This window comes from Solea senegalensis, linkage group LG14 (assembly GCF_019176455.1).
Source record: "Solea senegalensis isolate Sse05_10M linkage group LG14, IFAPA_SoseM_1, whole genome shotgun sequence".
Lineage (NCBI taxonomy): Eukaryota > Metazoa > Chordata > Actinopteri > Pleuronectiformes > Soleidae > Solea > Solea senegalensis.
In genome coordinates this window covers 24,284,316-24,304,794 of record NC_058034.1, presented here as the reverse complement: position 1 = coordinate 24,304,794, position 20,479 = coordinate 24,284,316, and the positions used below count along the sequence as shown (strand labels likewise).

Genomic DNA, 20,479 nt, shown 5'->3' with positions numbered 1-20,479 from the left:
AAATTATTACCAACAGTGCGTTCCATTTGTAGTTGGAAACCGGAATTATCGAGTTCTTAACACCGATTTCCAACTTGGAAACTGGGCGCAACCTAACGTACCCTGAGTCAGGATTCTAAAATGCCTGCCACCATACAAAGACTACTACTTTTAACATTTAATATTTAACTGTAGAGGTGTTGCTAAGCTGTGCGAGTGCACAAAATACCATGTAGAGTGATGACACTCTATGACAGAACTTCATAAACAAAGCAGCGGTCGACCGGCCACACCTGAGCTAACGAAACAAACAAAAAACAACCTGAACTATAGAACAAAACTAACAAAACAAACAAAATAAAAGCCAAAACCATGAATTTGAAGCTTTACAATGAAATTTACTGAGGCTTTTAAAACTTACATTTTTTTTTATTAATTAAATACACCATACTGGAGCAAATGTCTTGGAAAATATCACAAATAAATTTCTCTTTCATTCAGCATTTATATGTTGATGGTCTCTACATTACTGACTATGAGCAGATTTCTTCAGTTTGCCATGGGTTCAGGTTTTAAAAGAGGAAGGAGGAGGAGGAGGAGGGGGGAGGAGCCGAGTGCGTAGAGGTTGTATGGTACGGTAGCCACGCCTGGACAACGACATTTACATGCATACTGTACATACATGGTAGTTTTACAAATACACCAAAGAGAGTGTTCATGATTTGTTTTCCACAAAAAGCCACTGATTTTTCTTAAACCCCCGTATTTTATACTGTACATACACCGAAAAGAAAAGAAAAATCCCCTCTGACAACACTTAAAATATATAAAGTGGAAACACTATGTTGTTGGGAGATGAGGATAGAAAAAGGAAGAGAGGAAAAATGAAAAGGTCCCGGTTTTCCCCCCAAAATGTCTTTTAACAAATTTGCAGAGTTGAAAAGTCTGGATTTCTTTAGCCTCATTAGTCTTTTCTTTGTCCCCATTCCCTCGCTTCAGTCACAACATCCTCTTTGTGTGATCTTTTTGTTTTCTCTTCCTGAAGAGTCCCACCTGGTGTCGTTCCGATCAGTCTCCGGGCTTCTTTTTTTTTTTATTCCAAGGTCGTGTGGAGTCCTCAGCGCTTTTATTCAGGTGCGGTTAAGTGCAAAGTATCCACCCGTACGTGGGGGAACGCCGAGGTTGGAGGCCGAGCGCTGGGGGTTTCTGGGTCTACAGAAATGAGAGTCGAGTCACTGGTACGATGAGGACTAGAGGATTTCCTTTTGTGGGAGCACAGCTGAAAGGCCGGGGCGTCGCTGATTCACACGGTCTTGGGTGACGATGAGTGAGGGGCTTAAATGAAGGCACGCGTCCTGCTTCCTGCACAGCTCCTGCTTAACACACCTGAAGAGAGAGAACACAAAGAAATATAGTTAGATTTCAAAGTCTAGTGCAGAAGTTTTACACGTAAGAAAAACATTCAAACCATTGTCAAATGAGACACAGACAGCAGCAGTTTCTGCGCTAGTGAGGCAAGACACAGATTATGACTGACAACACAAAACAAGTTTGAGAATTCCACTCCTTCAAAACTGGTCATTGAGCAGTTTCTTGTCCCCGCCCCTCTGCACTGCTGCCGTACACACACAAACGTACCCTCGGTCCGGTCTCATTGTAACTTTGTGATACAAGTCAGATGGTGCATCATACATCATATGCTAATGCAAGAATGAGAAATTAATTGTATAAAAAAAGTAAAAACAGTTTACTTATTTATTCATTTTACCAGGAAAAACGTATTTTACAGGCCCAAAAATGTATAATTATCAAACATATAATAATATAAAGGAACAATTACATTTCAGGCTTTGCGATTTGCAAATTTCACTGCCATTTTTCAGTCCTACAAACACAAAAGAATGTTTGACTGTGATAAAACAACGTTCCGCCACCAGTGTTTAATTTATTGATCAGCCGCGCTTTAAAAACCATCTGCTGTCCTATTAACTTTGCCTTAACTTAAAAGTGCATCCACGAAGCGATTCCCTATAATTAGAACGTCGCTCTAACAGAAACTGCAGGAGGTGATTGTGTGAAACCGAAAGATGCAGGAGGAGTAAAGACAATTATCTGTCTGCTCCACCACCATCCAACTTTTTCATCTCTCTTGTTTTCTGGCTTTCTTCTCCTCCATGTTTCTAAGGGGCGATTTACTTTTCCCTTCATCCCTCAAATCACTAGGAGGCTTCAGTCTATTAGTAATTGCATGCTCCTACTTGGGGGCTAATTAAAGTGACTGACGCTGGGAGGGTCTCACTCCCCTGGGTCAAAGCAGCTCGGTATGAGAGAGGTAATTTGTCTGTTCTGAACAAAGAGATTAGGAAGAAGCTGAGAAGAAAGTCTAATAAATGAGCATCAAATATCTGGCACCACCGACGCACACGACTCCAATTATGTCACGGGAAAATTACACATAATCCAAACGGTGGTCACAGCATTAAAATTGGTTTCTGCAGCTGCTTCGTTTACGTTGCAAATACGCGGTGGGGGCTACAAATGAAAAGACGATCATTCACTTTGACACCGTCATGCTCTTTTTTTTTTGTGGATCCGTTGCTTTGCTTTGTTCGTGTTGTACAGCAAGCAGAAAAGATACAAAATAAATAAAAATGTGTGCAGAAGTGATGAAATTAAAGAGGTTTCTTGAATGCATCTCAAATGTGGCTCCCGTTAGCTCAGTATATTATGAACCCTGCATTACTTCCACTTGCTCTCATGCACTGGAGTTTTGAATATTCAAATATTTGACGAATAATACCATTTATGTAGCATTTTTGCTACAAATACCCATCTCTAATAGAAGTGGAGAAACTTCCCAAGCAGCAGCTGTTGCACTAGCTAATCTAATCACTTCAATATCTTTACCTCCAAACACATCATAAGTTGACAAAAGACAATGTGAACGCACAAAACAACGCTGGACACAATGTCAGATGTTAGCAAGTCTTGCTATAAAGTCAGCTATGACAAGCCTTAGATTAGAATAAACCCAGTTCAAATTAGAAATTAGCCCTGCCCATATTCAACAAATGGTTGTTGTCTTTTCTGAAAATCACTCAAGAGACACCCTGTTCCTTCCAAAGACACTAGTACTAGTCTTTAGTTTAAGGCTTCGCTTACAGTACCCTCGACTGGACCACATGGTTTTACTTCACATGGCCTGATGCTCTTCTAAGCTCTATACTTTGAACTTTAGGCCTATCGGTCCAAAACCTAAAAAATCGGAAAAGGAATTTTATCAGATAACAATGTGATACATAATTGAAAGCCCAGTAGCATTAAGAGTTAGTGTTAGTATGTTAGTTTCTTGACTAAGTGATAAGTGACTCAGCACACCTGTGTCTAAAAAGCCATGGATACATATAATATCAGCTTGAAACCCAAGGTTGTGATATTGAGAACAGACACAAATAAATGGTACTGAGCGATGCCTAGTTTTCAGGGCCATTTTCTACAGAACTGAGTCACAATGAAAACGTTGGTGAACGTTAGTCGTGCTGCTTTTTCCTATTTTCTTACTTTTCCACCTTTTGAATCATTAAACAATGAATTGATTCAATCTGTTGGCCATTTAATTCTGATAATGATTGTGAGGAGCTAAATACACCAGAAAGACATATATATAATATACTGTATATATACATATATATGTCTTTATATACGTATATGTCTCTACATATACATATATACATACATACATGTATATATATATATATATATATATATATATATATATATATATATATATATATATGTACACACACATATATACATACATATATATAGATATATATATATACATATATACATATGTACTCAAGCTAATGAATTGAGTAGTTGTTGCAGTTTTTTTGTTTTTTTTTGAAGTATTGTAACCTTGACAATATGGGTTTAGCATTAGTAAAAGGCTCCTCATTATCCCACCGTATGCATGTACGTGTTCGCGGTCGTCCGACTTTGGCTTGAGCAGAAGCAACGTGAGTGTTGGTGTGATGGAGTATGTCAGTGGCGGAGTAATTCTCCTGCAGATAACAGGAGCATCCTGAGACTGCTCCCGCTGAGCGATGTGTCTCTGTTTATTTAATAATTCTCTCTCTGCTATAATTAAAGCACCGGGGCCAATATTCAGATTGCATTTTAGCATCAATAATTCAGCAGTTTTCACTACAATTGATGTTAACGCATAAATAAACAATGAGAGCCTCATATTTACTACGCCAGCCATTGCTACAAGAGACGTTCAGGGTTGAGGGGGAGGGAGGGGAGCGAGGACTTAAACAGACATTTAAAATTAAGCTAGATAATGCAATAGCTTTCAATTTGAATGTGAGCAGCTCTAAGAGCTCTAAGAGCTGATTTGTAAAAGTGACAAGCTCTTAAAAGGCCTGTGACATGGAGGAAGGGGGGGCTTAATGGAGTCCTACCTCTCCTCCACTCACAAAACCACTCAAGGTGAAATGCATGCTCCCCAACAACATAATTCCTCTTTCAGTCAGACTGTGACACACTCCAATCACCTCCCATATCTCTGTGTGTGCAGACGAGGTATCAATAAAGCTCCTTGTTGTGAGGCAAAGATGATTATATCTGCTGCGGGCAGAGCGACGCCATCCTGAAGAATGAAGTTATCCTTTGTATATGATTAGGCCTTCTGTTTTGCTTTCACCGGCGGCATCAAGATGAAATCTGGGGGGGGAAAGCCATGGTGACGGCTTTCATGATGGAGCGACTGCCTCCGCCCGCCATCTGTGTTCAAGCTCGGCTCCCGTTTTTGTCGGCCTTGGAGTAATAACTTAGCGCAGGTGAGCAGTCAAATACAGTTTTAAAAGGGCTTCATGTCAGGAATTTATTATATGAAGTTATAAAGTGACCATGATATGTCACGAGAGATTAACAAAACAAATGGAAATGCTGTTGCAACCAGTTTATTCACCATTACATTTTCACGTATGGGCCGCGAACTCTGCTCATGTTTTGTTTTGGTGCTTTGTTCTGTTGCTCCACCCACCACCACCACCACCGGTGGCTGGCGACACACAACCAAGCTAACGCCCTCTGGAGAGGAAATGACACTGTTCAATAGACATGGACTAGACAACATAAAAATCAGGCGATATGTCAGACAACTCGTCTCTTTGCCAGCTGTTTTCATCATAAACGTGAAGATGGTGGATGGCCGTCGTACTCTGGGATGCCAAAACAGTCAGAGACAGGCTAACAGGAGAGCATTTTGCCGCCTCCCCACAGAGGTGGAGGCGTCACTGCTGTAAAACGTGCTCACAGTGAGGATTTCCTGGTTAGCCCTTGGCAAATCATGGACTCAGTCTTGATTTACCAAGGGCTAGTCTGCACAGCAACATTAACACATCAGTTATTTACAAAAACACTGTGCGTTGCTATTGCTAAAGTTATGCTAATGCGAGACTAACCCTTCCAGGTACAACAACGCTAGCTTTCGTCTGTAGACGCCACAATTAAACGTTTGTCACAAAGCCAAATTCTCTTTTAGGGTCTCGTTAACTTTCAGTGACTCTCTGGAGTGAGATGAAGGGAAGTGAAGTGTGAAGATGTCAGGATACTGCAGGTCTGCTCTGATAAATTGGTCCGGCGAAGGCCCCGTTTGCTGCATCTTAGTCACCTTTACAAAAGTTGCCTCGAAAACAGCATGGACTTGAAATGCCTAATGTTACCAAATCTAAAAAGCCCCACTACCCCTCTCCAAAACATCTCAACCAGAAGAGAAGAGCAACAGGTTTGCAGTGGAGATGCGTGGAACTATAGATGACTGCAGGCAGAGAGATAGAGGTTAGATAGCACTCTCTCTCTCTCTCTCTCTCTATACTTCAATAGATATTTGAAGTTTTTTAATGTTTTTATTGTCACATTATCATCTCATCATGTATGAGTTGCCAGCTGCTGACACACTTTAACTTTAAAACTCCGCCTGTTGCAAACAAAATTAAATAAACAGGTTCAATGTTTCTAAAAATCAAACAGAAGGTGTTAGTTATGTATGTTTATGTGTACGTGTATGAACACAATTCTGTGCAATTCTGGATAGAAGTGCAGCTGTTTTGGAAACCTTCAGTGACTGGCAGCCTGCTTGTCTCTGTAAAGTGTCCTTGAGTGTTTTCAAAGGCGCTTATGAATAAAATGTGTTATAATTATTGTTATCATTATTATTATTATTACTGTTCCTTAAACCAGTTAGAAGCCAAGTTCCCTTTCTGCTTGGAGACAGGTTGCCCCATGTTTCACTCACTTCCTGTGAGTGGCAGTCTGGGGCTGTTTTCAATGTTAAAGTTGGCTGTTGTATACATTTTACATACAGCAGTGTCAGACTTGTATTAATGGAGACAGCACTATCAAAGCTCTGGCTTGGAGTGGAAAATAAATTCAAGATGAGTCAAAAATATGTATCAGCCCGTAACAAATTTGAGCAAGAGGACAACAAAACACACACACACACACACACACAATCTCTTTCTTTAAGTGTTTTGTGTTGACGGTTAATACAGATCTTCTGAGCGCATGTCCTCCAACAAGAATGATGGAAAAATCCATTGGCTGTCTAAAAATAAAATTCATCTGTGCCGTGTAAGATTTAATATCTGCTGCATGCCTCGCAGTGCAGCTGAGCCGACGGCATCGATATAAACAGAGTGAAAAATGTTGGTGTGAATATTACAGATGTTTTTCTTTTCCCGCTAATGACTCCCGACTGACTGATGACTCGCTTTTACCGACTTGTTCTGTACTTTCAAGTCATCACAAAGAGCCTCAACCCTCCGTCGCCAGGTTTCAGTGATGCTGATACAGCGCCAGCGAGGGTGTGTGTGTGGGGTGGAAGTCGTACCTTCTGGTCAGGCAGTAGCGGGTTCGTCTGCAGTGAACTCAAATGGCCGTTGATGAGCGCTGTGGGTCGGTCGTGTTCACAGAACAGGCTGCCGTTGATGTAGTGGAACCGGTCTCCTGGGACGAGCCGGTTCCGGCAGGTGGAACATGTGAAACACTGCAGGACAGAGAGGGAAGGCGAGCTGTAATTACATCTGAGGGTAAATGCACATGCTCATGACATGTTCATGTTCATGTTGCTGCAGATGCTCGACTGGTTCAAGCTGTTAAACACTGGGACGGTACAACGCCACATTCTGTGTTACAGATCCTGACGTCACGGTCATGAGTTCCTACCAACATCAGTCCAATATACTCCCCATTTACAAAATGACACTATACAAATCATTGTATTTGAGTTCTTTCTATTTCCAATATCCAGAGTTTGAGCCGTACAAGACCAATAGGGTACTTATTGTAATGACAAAAGTGAAAAATAAGCACTTCACTCTCAGTTTCAACCTCATAGACATAGGTTGAAAGGCGCGGTGCACCCACGACAGGTCGAAGTTATAATAGCGTTTGTTATCACTTATGGGGATACGCATCGTATCGCCATATTCGGACTAATAAGCCTTAAGTATATCCATTATAAGTATAAGTATTATCCATTACGACAGACACATGTTGCCTAGGCCAGCTTTAATCACAACACAGAGGACAGATCAAAAGGTTAGAGTTACATTATTACTACTTCCTCCAAATTAAAGCTTTTACCTTGAGGTGGTACACGTTGCCCTGTGCCCTCATCACCAGTTCGCTGGCTGGAATGGACTGACCACAGGCGCTGCAAGCTCCGCTGTTTCCGAATAACCTGAAAGAAAGTGACAGTGGAGGAGAGAGCGTTACTGCGCCGTTTTGGTGCCTTGAGATTGATGATTTGCCCGGAGCCAGGTTGACGTTCTGCAACCCGGAAATTCATAGGCCCCTACTGGACCATATCAACTGTCAATCAAATCAAGTGTCATGCTTTATCGTCCACTATTGTCCTCCAAATCAATTTGTAACCACTTGTTAACGGACTTGCACATTTCCCTTGCAACTGCATATTTAATATTTCAAGTGTCAAACCCCCCACACACACACACACACAAACACACTTTTACTTTATTTCTGTAATTTTGTATTTCTTGTTTTTTTTCTCTCTGTCTGTCAAATTACTGACTCTCGGAGTTTTACACAAGAATTCCTATGTGCTTTTGTCTGTTCCCGCACACATTTACAAATGACTTAATCATATTCTGTTACAGAAGACCTGAGACTCGAGACCATCGACTGCTGGGGAAAATGTTTACCGACATTATAAATCAAGGGAGAAGTAGAAGCTCATTTTCCCATAGGCTTCCATTCAAATTCAGTTACTTTCACAACCAGTAGAGTCATCACCTGTTGGCTATCAAATATACTCAGCCAGCAAACCACAAGAGTCATTTATGGCCGCTTCTTATACAGTCTATTCGGATTAGTTTTCCATGGAGAGGTGGGTTAAAGTAAGAATTACCAGAGCTTCTTGGTGATTTTAGTCAGTAACCATGACCGGACGATGTCAGTAAAGTTCACTTTTACCTTCAGGAAAAAGGCCCCCAGATAATACTGATCCCGTGTGAATAGACCAGCAGTAAATATGTGCGTAAATATTCAGTCAGATACTGTTTACACGTAGTTTTCCACAGATTTTCAAGCATTCCGTTCACACACATGGCAGACGCCATTCTGAACCCTTAATTGGCCATTAATATAAGAGACGTCCTGTGGTAATTTCACATTACTCCACGTATCCATGTAAAACTAATCCTGTCCGAATAGTGCTCACGGTTGTATAGATTCAGCCTGGTGTCACAGACAGTGGCGTCCTCACGTCTGCACCGTGTGTGTGTGTGTGTGACTGAATGAAAACTGTATTCGGTGCCAAATTCACTGCTCCTCCGGCTCCATTTAAAAAACACGGCACACAGATGAATCCTGCAGCACTCACTGAAACTGCATATTACTTCTGGTGCACACATTTTTTCACAACCTAATAATAACCTGGAACATAAGCAATCAGGACCTAAGAGGATTTGATTGTGCGTCCAGGTGGAGACATAGTGTTTTTGCCATTAGGACTCCGGCGAACGCTCCGTCAGTGCCGTGTTTCCATTAGAAGCCCGTAGCTACTCGGTTTGATATATAATGTGCATGGGTTAACCTTTTCAATCATGGTGTCAACACTTTAGATTTGCTTCTGCTCATCTCTTTCGTCCCTAACCTTCTCTCTCTCTCCCTCTCTCTTTCCCTCCTCTTGATAATGAAATGCTTGCTCCAGCTTCCCTTCTATCTTCCTTCTGAGTCCACAATTTAGATTACTTCATCTCGGTGAGCAGCAAACTGAATGAAATTTCGATTTGAGCAGAAAGTAATTTACTGGGATCTGGACCCATTTGTCATCATATCTCACCGGGTGTTTGCTCTATCACTGCACTTTTCCTAAGCAATCAAATAAGACCACGGCATCTGACATGCTCCGGAGAGAAGGGGAGAGAGGGATGGAAAAAGAAAGGGATAGGGAGGGGAGGAGGGAAGGGTGTGTAACACTGATGTGTGTGTGTGTGTGTGTGTGTGCGCGCATCAGATAAAGTTGTTTGGCTGAGAAAGAAAATAACAAGAGAAAAGAACAAGAGTACTTTTTAAAAAAGATATTGAAGGAAATTGCAGCTGAATAATTAGTTGTTTGAACATTGCAATTAGAAATTCACAAAGTTTCGATGTTCTTTCTTTACGTTCTAAAACCACTCCATGAAAAAATGATCTGTAAGAAATTCTTGGTATCTTTAATTTGTCATCATCACAGCATTGACGTTAAAATATTGAAGATTTCTCGTGCGGTAATACTTAACCTTTTAATTAAAAAAATTAAAAACCACAGCAAATACTGAATGAATTAATATCTCATTTAACTTAACTTTAAATAAATGAAAATAATCGCAACTCAAATGAAAATATGTCAAAAAATAGTAGCAACTGTTTATTTTACCCAAATCATTAAAACTTATAATAATAGAAGTAAAACTTATAATATGAATCAGTATTCAATGATGAAGTGAGAGAAACAAATATATTATTCAAATGCAGACAAGAGTGCTATGAAGCGGTCGATGTCCCATCTTTTATTCCCTATGATTGCCGAGACTTTAAATCTCTCTTCCTTCTCAAGTCCAAATGATTTGGCTGAAGCACTTAAAACATTAACAATATGAAAAATGTGATTAAGTAAACACAATAACAGGTCGCTCTTTCTAAAAAAGTCATGTTCTTAACTGTGAACCTTTGCTCTATTACCTTTGTCATAAAATGGGAAATACATGGGATTCTCTGGTCATTCATAAAATATCGATTTGAGGATAAGCGGTGATACATTTTATTAGATTCTACTTCTGAACAACAGATCGCACTCTGGGGACTCGAACATTCACAGAAACTTCAAAAACTTTGCCCAAAATTCGGATTCCCAACAAGGTTGGTACAATACCGAACTCAACACAATTTACGAGGGTCCTTGAACGCATTTTGTACGATCTCTTCAATGTGAATATTGGTTTGGTGACTGTCAAATAGCATTTGTGCTCAAAATGTCCATTCCTACTAGATACATATGGAATTCAAATGTAAATAAATGCTTCCATAACCTGTGCGGTTGTTGAAATATGAAAACAAACAAACAAACAAACAAACAAGCTAGAGCTCTGTGCAAAAGGAAACACAGAAATGGTTTTGAATGAGACAGACGAGGAGGAGGAGGAGGAGGCAGAAGCAAATTTTGTCTTGGCATCATTTGGAAAGGCTCCATCAAAACTCAATTTCAGAAACTAATTAACTGGAGACTGTCGTCACAACACTGCCAATTCTCAGCTCTCACTGGGACAAACACGACACTGGGAGTGAACATACAGTATAGACCGTGCTTTTACACTCCACCCTGCATATGTATATATATGTGTGTGTGTGTGTGTGTGTGTGTGAGACTGCATTTCAAAAGTTTGCTAACATTTCAAACACATTTGCGTTGAGTTCTCCAGGAGTTTCCAGAGAGGCGACGCATTCACCACAGCCTCTATTGTTTCACCACAGTGTGGAAGCTTCACCTAAGTTGATTATTTTCTTTTTAAACCCGAGCACAGCCTCTTGATAGTATTTGATTTAAGGAGCCAAAGCCTTTAGGTGCTCAATTAAGCTGCTATATCGGTTTGAACTTGGGCTCTAATGGCCTCCTCTGCCAGTGAACTACAGCGCAGAGGTGAAGTAGACACCCAGGGTCAGTATAATTAAGGCCAAGGGACTCTTTAATTGCAATGACACATCCGGTTTTTGCTTTTCTCCTCCTAAAGAAAAGTAGGGAAAAAAAAAAACAGTGGCTCTTTGCGGAGAACGGATTTATCTTGATTTATCTTCCCTCGCGGATGTGGAAGAACTAACACGTTTGATGAACAAAAACAAATAAAAGAACACGCACGCACATTTAGAACTGTCTGTTTTCCATGTAGCCGACGACTATTGGATTTCAGTTCAGCGCTGACTGCCAGGTGAAATATAGCGTGGCTCGCTGCTGGAGCTGTCTGGTAAACGCAGACCTCGTTTCGCCAAGGCCTTTTGAGTAGGGTAAAATTACCCCCACAACAATGATTTCTGCTACACAGTCCATTAAAAATGCCTCTCTACATCAGCAGCCAAAGCACCTTAAAAGCACTAGGCCATATTGATACTGAAGCGGGAGCTTTGCATAATGGCAAGAGCTGCATTAGAGAGAGAGAGATGGGGAGAAAGAGGGTGGAGGGCCATGGACAGGGAGGGACAGGGACTGGAGATTGCAAGGATGAGGGGGGCGTGTGTGTGTGTGTGTGTCTCTGTGCATGTGTTTTAAGGGAGGTGAGGGTGCGGTGGTGGTGGTGGTGGTGGGGGATCAGCCAAATTACACTTGGTTAATTCAGAGTAACAGATCTGGCCCCAAGTGAATTGAAGGCCTTGAATTAATTCTGTTATGACAAATCAAGATAAACGTTTCCCCTAAATTGCATGCGATTTAATTAATTTCTGAGATCACAGGTTTTTTTTCCTTCCTTCCTCGGCCTAATAGTTCACATTCTCTCTCGTGCTGTCATAGTGCTTGAGTGGGCAGACTTCAAAGTGATATTAAATAACTATTAGATTTACCTCACACATTCTATTGGAAAAGTGCCATTTAATTACCTAGGCTTATTCAATTAAGGGGGGGGGGAGGGGGCATTCTCCCTCAATCCAGCAGCCACAAGTAAATGAATTCTCCCCTCCAACCAGCGGCACACGGAAACAATATCTACCACCTCCTGCTTCTTAAAAGCGGCAATCCTGTCATCCTGTGACACAAAATGGTCTTGAAAGCTTTTGTTTGTGTGAAAAAACAAAGCTGCTCTTGTGTGTGATTGATGGGTCAGAGGGACGGACGTACGTATGGACATCCCATTGCAGCTGCTGGTGTAATGGATTCTGAGTCGCACTATAATAACATGAATGCGTATTGAATTGATAACAGCCCTTAATTGGTCAGTATGTATAAATAAGCATCTGAGCCAATGGTAACACAACTGATATGCACGTGAGGTTGTGACATGTGACTTTGTGCTGTGCTGTTTGTAGGAAGGAAACTCAAAATCACTGCATCACTGCATCAGAAAAAGAAAAAGACAATATCTAATACAGTCTAAAACCCCTCCATTTCCAATGCATCCCTCAGCGCAGACTGTAGAAATATGAGGCGTTTATTTCTTCTTTACAGCAGCAGTTTGAACAGGATGTTTTTGAAGTGGCTGAAACCTCAGCACAAATGTGTTAACATTGTATCTGATGTCAGTTTCGGTAAATTCTCAAGGTTGTGATATCAGTGTCTGTATCAGACCAGAACAGGTGGTTTTGAGCCATTTGAAGCAGCTTATTCGAGCCTAAATGGAGGATTAGAGCTGACAAGTTTGCGCTGGCGTTGCTAAAGTTCGCAAAAACAAACCAACACTCGCTAACGTGTAAAACACCACAGAAGTGAGGCAGTAGAGCTGCAACTAACCATTATTTTAATAATGGATTCATCGATTCATCGATTCAGCTCTATGACGCAGCGCGTTTGTCTTCTGCGGCAAAGCTAACGCTCAGCTCAGCTAATATTTAGCTATGGAAATAAATACAATTAATTCAAGAATCATAATCGTTGCCTTCAGAAACTTAAACAAATCATGACGTACATAAAGAAGCCCACCCCTACTCATCAGCATCAAATTATAGAAAGGTACCAATAATTATTGGTATCAATAAGCAGTATTTATAGAGTTATCAGAATCACAGGAGCGTGTGTTTTTGTGTCTGCAGCTGAAAAACACGCGTGTCTGACACGCAATTTAACAGTCGATTACAAAAATGAGTCTGTCCCTTTAAGATCAAGGGAGGAGGAAAAAAAACAGCAGCAAATGGCCTTCACAATAATCCCTCTCTCCTCTCTCTCTCCCTCTCCCTCTCTCTTTTCCTCTCTCACTCAAAAGCCAATTTGGTTAATTAAATGTTTTGTTTGCAGTGTGGCTCTCATTCATTTCGGACACGTCACTGAGAGCGGATACAAGCCAGGGACCAGATCTCATTAGATAAAACCCATCAGGACTAAAGGAAATGGAGGAGGAGGGGGTGACTATAATTAAAGCATTTAATTGTGTGGACTCACTGTCAGATGTTTTTTTTTTCTTTTTTCCATGGCGACCATCTTTATCTCCACACACATCTCCTGCTTCCATAACACGCGCTGTAGCTCTTGCACCAAACATGCTCTCATTACAAGTGGAAAGGTGTATCCACGTTTCCAGCCCCTTCTTTCCTCTTGTCATTTTAATTATGTTATAGTCCCATTATGAATGAAGTGCACCATTGACTTCCATTGCTGTTTTTCCACGAGTGCGCACAGGCACACGTTACCTCTGGAGTCACATAAAAGCAGGTTCAAGGTTTAGACATTTGACGGCAGAGTTGGCGACACTACAGCTGCAGCTTAAGATTATATATATATATATATATATATATATATATATATATATATATATATATATATATATATATATGTATATATATGTATACATATTATAGATATTATCTTGATATTTCTCCGGACATACGGTACAAATTATATCAAGTTATATCAAGATATATCGAGATATTAAGGGGTTTTTAAGATGTTTTTTCTTCTCAAAAGAGAGTGAAAATATGCTCTGAAATAAAATATTTACGATCTTTATGATCTGTACTACATGCTCAAAATACACTTATTAACTTTCATTTCAGTCAATATCCCTTTTTTGTGGCTTTTTAATGTTAAAAGAAGGATATTTGTGAGTTTGAAGCAATGTAATCGACTATAGATATGGTGAAATGTTAAGTGTCTTTTTCAACTACATGTATTTTTTTATAATTTATAATAGTAAGTGTATTTCATATAATAAATATGACTATCAATGCAACAGTCCTTAAAAAGAGAAAAAAGTCATCTTCTGAATACACATCAGACTCTTGAAGTATTTACCAAGATGTCCAACAGAGGGCGCTGTGAGTGCAGCTCGGTCTACATCCATGTTCCTTTTGCGACACGTTTTCCTTACAATGGCGGACACAAACTAGCTAAACCGTTCTGGTGTGGGGTGTGGCTTTGTTTCTGGTTCTTAACAATAAACGGCAGAGTAACAAACAGTTGCTGACTTAACCGGACACGATGTTGTTCAGCGTAACCGTGCCGATACTTCAAATTTGAGTACGTCAGTCCGAAACAGTCATTTTAGATCTTTCAAACCATGAAACTGTTAATAAACAAACATTTTTGGATTGAAGCAGGTTTTACAGCAACTCATTTTGTAATCATACGTGTCAATCACGTCAACTGAGCGTTTCACCCATATGCGATGCTAGCATGCCAAAATAATAGCTGGAACTTTTTTGTGACTTGGCATCATGACTTTTATATACTACGTCTGATGACGCTACAGTGACGGCACTGTTGCTCCTGACACTGTTGCAAATTACCATCTCATCCGACGTCATTTGTTTTGTATCGATTAGCATCCGAGAATACGTTTTTTGACATTGTAACACGGATGAATTTGTTTATTTTGACTTACAAAGACCCTCATGAACATAAGAATGTGAACTGCAGGTGAACTGAGCCTCATCTCATTTACAACATGTCAGCAACAACCTCCTCCTCCTCCTCCTCCTCCTGGCGTCCGACGAACCTACTAGAATATTTAAACACACTCTCTTTGGTAATTAAATGGTTTAAATGTGTCTCCCCATTGACTTTGTGTGTGTTGAGGCACACATGACGTTTGGAGACGTGTGTGAGTATTTAAAAGCATGTCGAGTGCAGCACAGAAGGTTTACATAGTTGACATCGTAACATATGTTAATTGTAACAATGCATCATGTAAACTGGGCGTCGTCCCGTAACACTGTGTGTCATCAAAAAAACACTTTCCTGGCATCTGATGCACCTACTACAATATTTAAAAACACACTCTGTGCTAATTAATCTTGTATTGTGTTGTTGTCCTATTATGAATGAAGTCCTTTTTCTCAAGTGTCTGCAAAGGTACATGAAACATTTTGTGCGCTAATTTGAATGAAAGTTTTGACATATTAGACATAAAATTGACTTATTTCAACTCTTAAAAACAACACAATTCACCTTGTAAACATTCAAGCTTTGTCCCGTCACACTAAATGACACAAACGCTTCATTGATTCATCGTTTCATCGTTTCAGCTCTATGACGCAGCGCAGCGCGTTTGTCTTCTGCCGCAAAGCTAACGCTCAGCTAATATTTAGCTATGGAAATAAATGCAATTGATTCAAGAATCATAATCGTTGCCTTCAGAAACTTAAACAAATCATGACGTACATAAAGAATCCCACCCCTACTCATCAGCATCAAATTATAGAAAAGTATCAATAATTATTGGTATCAATAAGCAGTATTTATAGTCACTAAATGACACAAAAACTCTGAGTACAAGACGAGTTGTTTCAGCCATAAAATGTTCATCAGTGTTTCCCAAAACCATATACTTAATAAACAAAGACTGTTTATTTCTTTCTGGGAGCAGAATGCTTGTGACACGGTTGGAACACAGTGTTTTTAAAAAACGTCTAGTTTAAAAGACGTAAAAACAACAGTTTCAGACTGACATTGATATCGCTATATACTCAAGGTTGTGGTGTCACTGTCAGACACGAGTAAGTGCTATCGAGCCGCCCGGACTGCAAACCAAAGACGTCAGTTTACCATCATACGGGAGCAAAAATACCAGGAAATATTCACATTTAAGAAGTTTGAAAACGAACCACACTATGAAAACAGTTGACTCGTTTAAAAATCAATGAATAATCTCTCACGTGTTTGACCACAGATCCAGTCTCATGACACACGCACTCATTGGCCTATTTTAAAACAACTGAGCTGATAATTTGACATTTTGTCCTGATGCATTTACCACCCGGCTATTTCAGAAACATTATGCTCCAACTGCGTCGCAGAAATGTGCAGCTCTCACTTACATCGTGGTCACATGACGGTGGTGGCAGACATCTCTCCTTACAGCACGTTGTATGTCTCACTGTGGCGTTCCCGTCATATTGAGCTTTACAGACCGTACTTGCTCCTAATGCATTGCAGTTCAAGTATTCTTTATCTTTATAGGGGAGTCAGAGATGACGCGTGTGCCCGTCTCACCTGATGTAGTCGTTTCTGCACAGGATCATGCCGCTTTTCGTGTAGCACGACGTGCCGATTTCGCCCAGCTGGGCCTGGCAGCAGGAGCACTTGAGGCAGCGGCTGTGCCAGTAGCTGTCCATGGTGTAGAGCAGGAAGCGGTCAGCGATTTTCCCACCGCACCCCGCGCACCGCTTCCAGGACAGAGAACCCGTGCCCACCGGCGGTGGCTGGCTGCTGCCTCCGGGATTCACCATCGTCCCTGTGAAACACACGGGGAGTCATGAACGCCGCACTCACAGCACAAGTAGGTTAGATTATTTAGTGCACTTCGATGAGGAGGAAACAAACCCCACAGTTTCATTAATCACTTCTACAATTCAACATTTCGGCTTCTTGGAACACTTGAGCAGCTGCACACGAGGGCTGATCTCATTAAGGCAGCAGTTGCTTGTGCAGCTCTGCTACAAGTCGTTTAGTCGACTAATCTGCCCTTGATCTGCGGCTCATCCCCGCTCGACTACTGCTGCTGCTGCTGCTGCTGCTGCTGCTGCTGCTACTGCTGCTGCTTCACCGCACTCCTCATGACCAAAGTCTGCCAGCGGAAGGAATTTGAAATGTGTCATTCTTGCACACATTTGCATTTAAACCCACTATTATTATACACCAGTAATGAAAACACTGGATTTCAACTGGCAACCCTCCGATTACAAGCCCAATTCCCTTCCTCTTGGCCACAGGTTTCATGTCATTAAAGGAAAATTTGAATTACTGGTTCTGAACAATTATTGTTTTACAAAATCACATCAACTCCAATTGAACTGTATATTTTATTGCTCAATGTTTGATGCCGATTAAAAAACTTCAATACAAACACTTTCATATCTATACAAGTTGGAGTTTAAGTAGTTTTGGTGATACCTTTTCATCACATGCTTGATTTTTAAATGAAATTATATCATATCATTATATTCCTTTAATAGATTTTTTTTTTTAATGCAGAGGGTTTTTTTTTCTTCTTAGCTAAGGATTCCCTTCAAGATACAAAAAAATAAAATAATAATAATGATCAGAGGATCAACACCTGAATCTTCATGGAAATACTGACAGTGTCTGGAAGACAATATTTGTATTGGATTTTAAGCCAAAAAGAAATGGGAATAAAATAAAAATAAAGGCTTGAGGGATGAATCCAGAAAGTCTTGTGAAAGGTTGAGAACTTTTAAGATATGGACTGTTTCCCATTGCTATTTTTGAAGTATATTTATTGGCATTTTGCCTTTATTTGGATGGAAAGACTTTAATTGGAGGCAAGACCCAGGGTCAATAACTGGTGACCAGCTGCTCAGGTCTTATGTGGTACGTGCACCCTAACCTCTCCGATATCGCCGTAGCCGCCGAAATGTCAACTTTGATGTGAAAACGATGCATTGTCCGGAGTTGTAGACGTGTAGAACGCACATTTATGAGCATAAAGCAGAAACACGGTGAGATCAGGGCAGCAGAGGAGCTGTAATGAGGATGTGACGTGTTCTGATCTAATGAGATGCAGATTATTTCCTGTTACACAAACTGTAAAGTGGCTTTTCTGTCCACTTTTCTAATGTGAGTCTCCTGCAGGACGACTGCACGTGTGGATCGAGCCAAATCTTTGTTGAAAGGCAGGTAGGCTAATTAGTGTGTGTGTGTGTGTGTGTGTGTGTGCGCCCCCCCTCCTCACCCCACACACACACACACACAAAAGCATTCAGTAAGCCCATTAGCAATGGCTCTCAGGGACAAACCTCAGTGCTGCTGATTAAATCTAAAAGCAGATGAATCCAAAAAAAAGTGGAGGAAGAGGAGGGAGGGAAGTGGAGGTTGGGGGCCTGAAAGTGACTCCCCTGGATAAACAAGACGGACCATCATCAAGTTTCATTCATGGACCAGCGAGAGAGAGACAGACAGAGAGACAGACAGAGAGAGAGAGCTTTTAACTTAAATGGACAAACTCAAGTCATTACATGGACAGGCAATGTGTGAGCAGAAGAGAAAAACATGTGAGGTGAACATGAGTTCCTGTCCTCTGTGCCACTCTTCTGTCTTTCCCTCTGTCCACTATATGTGGTTTGCTTTCCTCAATCTCTTTCCTATGTCCACTATCTTTGTCTCTCTTTTCCTGTCCACTATCTTCTGTCTCGTGTTTTCCCTAATTTCATATGTCCACTATCTTCTCTCTGAGGAAATGATTGGTACGATAGTGGACATAGGACATTTCCTCTGTCCCCTATCCACTATATTTTCCCTCTGTCCACTATCGTGTCTCCGTCTCTTTCCTGTGTCCACTGTCTTCTCTATCAAATATCTCTACTCCTCTCTCGTTTCTCGATCCATTTTATCTGTCAACATCTATCGCCTCTCCCGTCTCTCCCCCATCTGTCTCTTGTCCTCTGGTTTTTTTTTTTATTAATTATTTATTTATTTTTAAATAGGGAAAAGAAATGTAGCGACACGCGCACAGACGTGTAGTGACACACAGATTATGAATGTGAGACATCAGCAGAGACCACGAGGACAGTTTCCAGTGACAATCGGCCAAAAAAACAACAACATATGTTTACTGTATATTATTTACATGAATAAAGCGTTAAAAAAAACACTCACCTCGCGTATCTCCGTGGAGCGTGATGGTTGTAAAGTTCAGCACTTTAAAGGTGAGAAAAGGTGAACAGGTAAAAAGCTACAACAGTCCAACCTCAAAAAAAGTAGATAGATAAATGATAAACTAATAAATAAACAAACAAACAAACTCGCGCGGCGGACGCACTATCGCGCGCGCGGTCGCTCGCTCGCTCCTCCGGCTCCACGCGAACCTCCGCGAGGCGTCTCGTGCTCGCGTTTCAGTGGAAACGAGCAAATGGAGTTATCAGATAGTATTTCCACTGTGGACTCTTTCTCCGTGGATCGCACTGCCGCTGCTGCTGCTGCTGCTGCTGCTGCTTCACAACTCGATGTGCTCTCCGCGACCAAACAAGTCCATGGTGCGCACGAGCGTTACGCACACGAGAAAGTGCGTGATTTTGCGGAGAGACGATTAAATCTGCGGAGCTCCCTCTGTGTCTGTGTCTGCCCGTGTCCCGTTAGCTGCTCTCTCTCTACATGTGTCGCTGACAGGAAGAAAACCTCCAGTAAAAATAAAATCCAAGGGGGAAAAACGCCTTTTAGTCGCGTGACGATGGCGCCGCCACAGCCAATCAGAGCCCAGTCCATTTTAAGTGAATATCAAATCCAGCCAATGAGAGCAGAGGGAGGTGAGCGTGGATGGAGACAGACCTGAGAGAGAGAAAAACATAAATAAACATTAATAAACAGTTTGCGGAAAGTACAAATTCAAAAAATGAAAACTTTAAGTTTGTGGACAAAACAGGACATTTGATAACATCACCATTCAGAGGGTTAGTAAACAACAAGGAACAGTTTTCAAAATGTTTCTGATATTTTATGGACTAATAACGAATTGATCAAGAATCGATTATGAAAATAATAGTTGCAGCCCTAAAAGGAACAATTCTTCTGAATATCACCCTCTTATAATAACACACCTTTATTTTACATTGTGGAAATATCAGCACAAACAAAGCTTCCCAGCTTTGGGGTCAATAAAGTTTGTTTTGTGTTTATATTCATTTAAACTGCACGTGCCTGTAACTAGGGAGAAAATGAGCTTCAGGTTGATTTACTCAGCAGTACTATAGCTCGTTTAATATTTTAAGAGGCAATCAAAAGAAGAATTAAAGTCAATAAAAACAACATATAACAGTTGTTTATCAATTAAAAATAAAT

General features: G+C 40.8%; 1 protein-coding gene across 1 annotated transcript; it reads right to left on the bottom strand.

Annotated features, from left to right (window-relative positions):
* Positions 1-1,041: 1,041 nt before the first annotated feature.
* Positions 1,042-19,832, bottom strand: lmo4b (LIM domain only 4b). The gene is made up of 5 exons (XM_044044636.1): positions 19,301-19,832; positions 16,679-16,919; positions 7,633-7,729; positions 6,878-7,033; positions 1,042-1,365 (listed from the first exon to the last, which is right to left on the bottom strand). Exons 2-5 carry the CDS (start codon positions 16,912-16,914, stop codon positions 1,357-1,359), a joined length of 498 nt encoding a protein of 165 aa, XP_043900571.1. The 5' UTR covers positions 16,915-16,919; positions 19,301-19,832; the 3' UTR covers positions 1,042-1,356.
* Positions 19,833-20,479: the final 647 nt, after the last annotated feature.

Bases quoted from the DNA above. Each gene is read 5' to 3' on its own strand.
- lmo4b (XM_044044636.1), bottom strand. From the start codon at position 16,914: ATGGTGAATCCCGGAGGCAGCAGCCAGCCACCGCCGGTGGGCACGGGT. The intron at 7,730-16,678 runs GTGAGACGGGCA...ACTTTCTTTCAG, and splicing joins TGCAGAAACGACTACATCAG to GTTATTCGGAAACAGCGGAG. The intron at 7,034-7,632 runs GTAAAAGCTTTA...TCTGTCCTGCAG, and splicing joins GCAACGTGTACCACCTCAAG to TGTTTCACATGTTCCACCTG.